General features: G+C 44.3%; 1 protein-coding gene across 1 annotated transcript in view; it reads left to right on the top strand.

Moving 5' to 3' along the window:
- The window catches only part of ITLN1 (intelectin 1), a 7,408-nt gene extending 5,955 nt beyond the window's left edge, over window positions 1-1,453 (top strand). Inside the window, exons 7-8 of the mRNA XM_008074717.1 lie at window positions 165-268; window positions 1,188-1,453. Coding sequence (XP_008072908.1) covers window positions 165-268; window positions 1,188-1,340 — 257 coding nt within the window. The 3' untranslated portion in view covers window positions 1,341-1,453. The remainder of the gene's footprint in view (window positions 1-164; window positions 269-1,187) is intronic.
- The last annotated feature ends 7,497 nt before the right edge of the window (window positions 1,454-8,950 follow it).

The raw sequence follows: 8,950 nt of genomic DNA, 5'->3' as shown, positions 1-8,950 counted from the left end.
AGCCGGGCTGCATCAGTCATTTGCCACAGAGGTGCCGGGCTCTACCAGTGTGGCGGAGGGTTGGGCTGTAGCTTGAGTTTTGGTTTTGGAAATCTCTGGGCTGAACTAAAAAAAGTCATTTCTAGCATCTTCCTTGAATGCTATTTTCTGCCTCTTGTTTTCAGAGGAATTCACTGCCGGATTTGTTCAGTTCAGGGTATTTAATAATGAGAGAGCAGCCAACGCCTTGTGTGCTGGAATGAGGGTCACGGGATGCAACACTGAGCACGTGAGTCTTTGTGGGACAAAAGGGGTTTGTGAGTAGGGTCAAGTTTGTCAGGGTGTGTATGTGTGTGTTGAGTGTGGAACAACTTGGTATGAGTGTGTGTGTGTGTGTGTGTGTGTGTGTGTGTGTGTGTGTGTGTGTGTGAGGAGGGTGACCATCCCATGCTAGGACTACAGGCATATGCCACCATGCCCTGTTTTCTTTTCGTTTCTTTTTTTCTTTTAAGAGATAGGGTCTTGTTAGTCTTCAGACTAGTCTTGAACTCCTGGCCTCAATCCTCCTGCCTTAAATGAATGTTTAGACACGTTGAAGAAAAGTCATGGGGTAATTTCTTGATTTATTGTAGAGATGAGGTCTCGCCAAGTTGCCCAGGTGACAGAGTAAGACTCCAACTCAAAAGAAAAACAAAAAACAAAAAACAAAAAACAAAACACATACAAAAAAAGAAAAGTCACGGGGAGACAATGATGTCACTAAACCTAAAGACTGAAGTTTTTATGGGAGGAATATATCAACCCTGCCAGTGGAGCGTCGGGTTACGACCAAAGATTCCAGTGACTTTGGCCATTAAGATGTCATTAAGATCCCAGCACTTTGGGGGGATCGCTTGAGGTCAGGAGTTTGAGAATATCCTGGGCAACATAGCAAGACTGTTTCTACAAACAAACAAAAAACAATCCACCCCAAAACCAAAAAATTAGCAGGGCATGGTGGCACAAGTCTGTAGTCACAGCTTTTCAGGAGATTGAGGTGAGAGGATTGCTTGAGGTTACGGTGAGTTATAATCAGACTATTGTACTCCAGCCTGGGCAACAGAGAGAGACCCTGGCTGTACAAAAGTCAAACACAAAAACCAAAAAAGCTGTGACTGGCCCCAGCAGCAGCCTTCTCAGTACCACTTCCTCCTTTCCTTGTGCCCTAGCACTGCATTGGCGGAGGAGGATTCTTCCCTGAGGCCAATCCCTTGCAGTGTGGGGATTTTTCTAGCTTTGACTGGAATGGATATGGAACTCATATCAGTTCCAGCAACAGCCGGGAGATAACGGAGGCAACTGTGCTTCTGTTCTACCGTTGAGAGCGTCGTGGCATAGGGCCCAGATTTTTCCCAACCGGAGATCCCAGGGACGGGAACAGCATATCTAGTGACTGGAATACTGATGGCAGAGGAAAAGAGAATAAAGCATACTGCTCAAGGCCTGGTGTTTTTGTGAATTATTTTCCTGCAGAGGGTGAAACACCATAGGAGAGTTCAAAGAATGTCTATTGCGCTGGTTGATTCTGGTTGATTCTACGTCAACCACTTTTGTGTGTGGACTGTTATGGTTTAGGAATCCTACTAGCGGAACTTGCAATCTGCGTCTCCCTTCAGGTAGTCCTGAAAATAGCCAGAGGAATGAAGGACAAGGGGGAAGCGTTTGATCCTAACCCCCGCTAACTCACTCATATAGACTGATCAATTCACACTCTCTACTTGAAGATCCCAAAGGAGAAAACTGTGCAATTTTTGGAGTGAACCAAAGAAGAGAAAAGATGCACCCAGTATCCATATCTTGTATGTTCTTAGTGATTGGGGCATTCTCCCTAGGGAAGAATGAACTGACAGGCCTGTAATGCCGGGACTCTCCTCGGACTGTGGCTTGACTACCTGGGCTCTCTCAGCTTCACGAGTTTATTCAGAAGAAGCCAGGTGGACAAATCACCCCCAGCATGTTATTAGTACAGATAGGAGCTGGGCATGGTGGCACATACTGGTAATCCCAGCTACTTGCAGGAGGCTGAGGCTGGAGGATCCCGTGAACCTGGGAGTTCAAGACCAGCTGGGGAACATAGTGAGACCCCATCTTAAAAAACAAATGTTAACTGGGCACAGTGGCTCACGCCTATAATGCCAGCACTTTGGGAGACTGAGGTGAGAGGATTGCCTGAGCCCATGGGTTCAAGACTGGCCTGGGCAACTTGGTGAGACTTCATCCCTACAATAAATCAAAAAATTGCAGGCTTGTGGTCTCAGCTACTTGGAAGGCTGAGGTGGAAGAATCACCTGAGCCCAGCCGGATGAGGCTGCAGTGGCCATGAGCGAGCCACTGCACTACAGCCTGGACACAGAGTGAGACTCCGACACAAACAAACAAGCAAGCAAGCAAACAAACAAACAAACAAATGTTAGCGGCAGGCAGGATAGGATTGATATCAGTTCTGACCCATGGATAACACTAGACATTTTATTCTGTTTCCTCTAGACTGCAAATCTAATTACAACAAGGTCTTTCAGTTCTCTCCCACCCAACTGCCATTCTCTTGGCTAGGACATGAAATTCAAAGTTCTCAGGCCTTAGGGAAATTAGAAGAGAAGAAGAAGGAGAAGGAGGAGGAGGAGGAGGGAAAATGGGAGGGGGAAGAAGTTTACTTTAACAATGTCTAGGAGGGTTAATTTTGGTTAAACTAGATTTATCTGTGCCTAGGCTAGAAATCGTCAGCCTTTTTTCTACTATTTCTTTCTACTTCCTTAATAACTTGTTTTCTTCCACCTGTCCTTTCCTGCCTTCTCTCTGACCCCTTGTCCCCATGCTCTATCCTAAAATGCAGACGTCTCTGCACCCATCACTCTCAGTTACCATTCTTCCAGCTAGAGAAGGCAGCAGAACACCTGAATAGGTTTTCACCTCTGTTTGGATTCCCTTGTATGTGACTCACCTCTTGTGTGCCAGATGCTGCCGCCTGGGAGTACGTACACCAGTGGCACAACAGACAAGTGCATATTGTTTCTCTTTTATGTATTTCTTCATTCCAACAATATTTACTGAATGTGTGCTCTTTCCTGGGGTAAGTGCTAGGATACAATCACAGGAAGACAGGCAACCCCACTTCTTTTTTTTTACTTTTTTGAGTTGAAGTCCCACTTCATTGCCTAGACTGGAGTGCAGTGGCACACTCATGGCCACGCCAGCGTTGACCTGCTGGGCTCCGGTGATCTATCTGCCTCAGAAAAGGCTTTGTGTTCCTGACCGATGAATGTGTTCATCAACTGGGAAATTCTCTGAACCCCTTACTTTCGGGATTTTTATGAAGGCTTTCTCATTAGGCATGATTGATTATTAACTCCATTACCAGCCTTGTACCCTTCCCTGGAGCATGAGAGGTGGTGCTGAATCTTTCAAGCTTCTCATCACGGCTTGGTCTTTCTGGTGACCAGCCCTCATCCAGGAGCCCATCAGAAGTCACCTTATGAAAACACTCCTAGCTGGGCTCGGTGGTTCAGCCTGTAATCCCGCGCCTTTGGGAGGCTGAGGTGAGTGGATTGCCTGAGCCCACGGGTTTGAGACCCGCCTGGGCAACTTGGCGAGACCTCATCTCTACAATCAATAATAAAATTAACCCAGTATGGTAGCACGCGCCTGTAGTTCCGGCTACTTGGAAGGCTGAGGCGGAAGAATCGCCGGAGCCCAGTGGGTCTAGGATGCGGTGGCCGGGAGCGGCCGCTGCACTCCAGTCTGGGCGACAGAGTGAGACTCCAACTCAAAAAACAAAACAAAACAAAACAAAACAAAAACACTCCTATCGCCCAGATAATTCCTAGGGATTTAGGAGGTTTGTGTTAGGGATCATGGTCAAAGACCAAATATCAGAACAAAAGATTTTCCTAGTATCCCTGTTTACAAGGATTTTAGGAGTTCTGTGTTAGAAATAGGGAGCAGAGATCAATATTTATGTTTTTTATACTTTCTTTATTTTATTTATTTATTTATTTATTATAAGGATGTGGAGTACAATTCAGGGTTAGGTATACAAACATTGATCATGCAGGTACCCTTGTTGATGAGGTATGCCCCTCTCTCCCCTAGCAGTTTTTCTTTCTTTTTTGGATGAAGGATCTCACTATTTTGCCCAGGCTGGAGTGCAGTGGCTACTCACAGGCACAGTCATAGTGCACTGTAACCTTAATTCCTGGTCTTAAGGAAACCTCCTGCCTCAGCCTATTGAGTAGCTAGGACTACAAATGCCTGCCACTGTGTCAGCTCTTTCATACGTTTATTTGGTTTTCTGCGTTGGAGTCTCACTTGTCATCCAGCTGGAGTGCAATGGTGTGCTCACAGCTACTGAAGCCTCAACCTGCTGGGCTCAGGTGATCCTTCTGCCTCAGCCTTCCAAGTAGCTGGAACCACAAATGCACGCTACCACACACCTGTCTGAGTTTTGATTTATTGTAGAGATGAAGTCTCGCCAAGTTGCCCAGGTTGGTCTCGAACTCCTGGTCTCAGGCAATCCTCTCACCTCGGCCTCCCAAAGTGCGGGATTACAGTCTTGAGCCAATGCGCCTGGCGCTATTTCACGCTTTTGAAAACAAGTGAAGGGACTAATGCGTTAAAAACATTACTAGGCCAGGTGTAGTGACTCATGCCTGTAATCCCAGCACTTTGGGTGACCGAAGTGAGAACATTGCCTGAGCCCATTGATTCGATACCAGCCTTGGCAACTTGGCGAGACTTCATCTCTACAATAAAAAAAAAAAAAAATGCCGGGCTCGGTAGCCTTGCCTATAATTCCGCCCTTTGGGAGGCTGAGGTGAGTGGATTGCTTGAGCCCATGGGTTTGAGACCTGCTTGGGCAACTTGGTGAGACCTCATCTCTACAATAAATAAAAAAAAATAGCCAGGCATGGTACCCTGCGCCTGTAGTTCCAGCTACTTGGAAGGTTGATTCGGAAGGATTGCCCGAGCCCAGCAGGTCGAGGCTGCGGTGGCTGGGAGCCGCCACTGCACTCCAGTCTGGGTGACAGTGAGACTCCAACTAAAAAAAAAAAAAAAAAAAAAAAAAATATATATATATATATATATATATATATTAGCTGGGTGTGGTGGCGCATGCCTGTAGTTCCAGCCACTTTGAAGGCTGAGGTGGAAGGATCGCTGGAGCCCGGCAGGTCGAGGCTGTAGTGGCCGAGAGCGTGCCACTGGCCTCTCCAACCTGGGCGAGAGAGTAAGACTCCAACTCAAATCCGCCCGCTCCCAAAAAAATTACTGATTTATGTTTTTGACTATATGATGTATAAAGAGACAAATCTGTGACGTCACCAACTGAAAGTGGTGGATGACAGAGCTGTAAGAGACCAGAGTTTTGGTATGTTATTTAAGTTCCACTGGTATAATTAGTGTTATAATTGAAATCAGTGTTATAACTTTAGGATATAAAATGTAATCCCCGCCGGGCTCAGAGACTCAGCCTGTAATCCCAGCACTTTGGGAGGCCGAGGTGAGTGGATTGCCTGAGCTCGCGGGTTCAAGACTCGCCCGGGCAACTTGGTGCGACCTCATCTCTACAATAAATAAAAAACAAATCAGCCAGGGGTGGTAGTGGGTGCCTGTAGTTCCAGCTACTCGGAAGGCTGAGGCGGAAGGATCACCGGAGCCCAGCGGGTCGAGGCTGCGGTGGCCGGGAGTGGCCACTGCACTCCAATTGGGCGACGGAGTGAGACTCCAACTCAAAAGAAAAAAAAAAAAATGTAATCCCCATGGTAACCACAGAGAAAATAACCAAAAGAGAAAAGAAGACAGTAATGCAGAAAATGAGGACCAAAATAGCTATATAGAAAACAAATACCAAAAGAGAGAAGTCCCCTCTTTTCAGGAATTCCTTTAAATGTGAGTAGATTAAAATCGCTAATCAAAGAACAGAGATTGACCAAATGAATATAAAGACATTCCCTACCTCTATGCTATCTACAAGAGACTCATTTTAGATCCAAGGACACAGAGAAGTTGAAAGTGAAAGAACGGAAAAAGATATTATATGCAAACACTAACCAAAAGAAAGCAGTGTGACTATACTAAATGAGACATCCCAGCACTTTGGGCGGCCGAGGTTAGAGGATTGCCTGAACCCGCCGGTTTGAGACCAGCCAGGGCAACTTGGTGAGACCTTATCTCTACCAAAAAAAAAAAAAAAATTAGCCGGGTGTGGTGGTGTGTGCCTGTAGTTCCAGCTACTTGGAAGACTGAGGCAAAAGGATCACCCCTAGTCCTGCAGGTCGAGGCTGTGGTGGCCGTGAGCATGCCACTGCACTCCAGCCTGGGTGACAGAGTGAGACTCCAACTCAAAAAAAAAAAAAAAAAGAAAGAAATAGAGGATTTTCACAACATAATAAATCAACCAGATATAACTGGCATTCACAGAACATGGAACAATACAAAGCAATAGAAAACACATTATTCTCAAGTGCACATGGGATATTTTCTAGGACATACCATATGTTAGGATACAAATGAACTCTCAATAGATTTTAAAAAGTAGATATTATATAAAGTAACTTCTCTGACCATAATTGGATGAATTTCAGAATAAATAGCAGAAAGAAAACTGGAACATTTGCACATTTGTGGAAATTAAATAAGACACTCTTTTTTTTTTTGAGTTGGAGTTTCACTCTGTCACACAGGCTGGAGTGTAGTGGCATGGTCATGGCTACTGCAGCCTCGATCTGCTGGGCTCAAGCGATCCTTCTGCTTCAGCCTTCCAAGTAGCCGGAACCACAGGTGTGCGCCACCATGCCTGGCTAATGTTTTGATTTACTGTAGAGTTGAAGTCTCACCAAGTTGCTCAGGCTGGTCTCGAAAACTTCAGCTCAGGCAATCCTTTCACCTCCGCCTCCCAAAGTGCTGGGATTACAGGCATGAGCCACCACACCTGGCAACAACACACCCTTAAACAACCAATGGATTTTAAAAAAATCTCAAGGGGGCTGGGCATGGTGGCTCATGCCTATAATCCCAGCACTTTGGGAGGTTGAGGTGAGAGGATTGCCTGAGCCCAGAGGTTTTGAGACCAGTGTGGGCAACTTGGTGAGACCTCATCTCTACAATAAATCAAGAAAAATTATCTGGGTGTGGTGGTGCACACCTGTAGTTACAGCTACTTGGAAGGTTGAAGTGGAAGGGTTGCCTGAGTCCAGCAAGTGGAGGTTGTGATGGTCATGAGCGTGCCACTGTACTCCAGCCTGGATGACAGAGTGAGACTCCAACTCAAAAAAAAAAAAAAAAAAAATTACACAAGGGAAATTTAAAAAATAGAGATGAGTTAAAATGAGGCCACAACTATGGGAAACAGTGAGAGCTGTGCAAAGTGGGAAATGTATAACCATAAACATGGTAAAAAAGTAGAAACAACCTAACTGCAACTTGAAGAACTAGACAAAGAAGAATACGCTACACTCAAAGCTAGCAGGAGGGAAATAATAAAGATTAGAGCAGAGATACATGCATTAAAGAATAGAAAAATAATAGAGAAAATCAATAAAACCAAAGTTGCTCTTCAAAAAGATAAAAAAATTGGTAAATCTTAAGCTAGATGGATTAAGAAAAAAGCATGAAGACTAAAATTACTAAAATCAGAAATGGAAAGGAGGGGTAATTATTACTGCTTCTAAAGAAATAAAAAGGATTATAAGAAAGTACCTTGATGAGTAGTACACCAACACATTGTTTAACCTAAATGATATGAACAAAATCCTAAAAACACAAAAATTACCAAGACTAAATCATGAGAAATAGAAATTATGAATAAACGTATAACTAGTGAGGAGATTGAATCAGTATACAGATTTTCTCAGCAAAGAAAAACCCCGCACCTGATGACTTTGCTGGTGAATTCTACTAAACATTTAAAGAATGAACTCCAATCCTTCTTAGACTTTTAACAAAAACTGAGAAGAGAGAAATCTCCTTCACTCATTCTATGAGCCCAGTTTTACCCTGATACTATAGCCAGATGAAGGCACTACAATAAAATAAAACTATCGATCAATTTCCCTTGTGAATATTGATGCAAAAATCCTTAACAAAATACTAACAAATCCAGTTCAGCAGTATATTTAACAATTTTTTTTTTTTTTGAGACTGGAGTACAATGGCCGCTCCTGGCCACTGCAGCCTCAACCTGCTGGGCTCCGGCTTCCTTCTGCCTCAGCCTTCCAAGTAGCCGGAATTACAGGCATGCGCTACCATTCCGGCTGATTTTTTGATTTATTGTAGAGATGAGGTCTCGCTGCCCAGGCGGGTCTCGAACCCGCCCGCTCAGGCAATCCACTCACCTCAGCCTCCCAAAGGTGTGGGATTACAGGCTGAGCCACCGAGCCCAGCAACAATTTTTTTGTGTAAATTTATGAAGTACACGAGAAATTTTGCTACATGTATGGAATGCATAGTGATCAGGTCAGGGCAACCAGGGTGTCCATCATTCAAGTACAAAACATATTTATTAACTATAGTCATCCTACTCTGCTATCAGACATTCAATTTAGTCCTTCTATTTTAGTGTATGTTTCTGCCCTTGAAACCACTTCTCTTCTTTGTCCTCCTCTGTTCTCCTACCCCAGCAGCATATTAAAGGGATTTTACACCATGACCACGTGGGATTTATTTTTGACATGCAAGTATGGTTCAACATACAAGACTTGATCGGTGGAACACACCACATTAACAGAATGAAGACTAAGAGCCACATGATCATCTCAACTGGTACAGAAAACACATTTGGCAAAACTGATTACTCTTTTACGATAACAATCCTCAATAGACTAGGAAAAATGAAAGTGACCTTTACACAGTAAATAAAAGACATATATGACAACCCTACAGTGAACATCATTACTTAATGGGTGAAAGAGTGACCGTCTTCCCTCTCTGATCAGGA

This window comes from Carlito syrichta, unplaced genomic scaffold (genome assembly GCF_000164805.1).
Source record: "Carlito syrichta isolate Samal-C Ts95f unplaced genomic scaffold, Tarsius_syrichta-2.0.1 Scaffold317242, whole genome shotgun sequence".
NCBI classification, from domain to species: Eukaryota; Metazoa; Chordata; class Mammalia; order Primates; family Tarsiidae; genus Carlito; species Carlito syrichta.
Note: the sequence above shows the minus strand (reverse complement) of the source record. Positions and strands in the feature narration are given on the sequence as shown.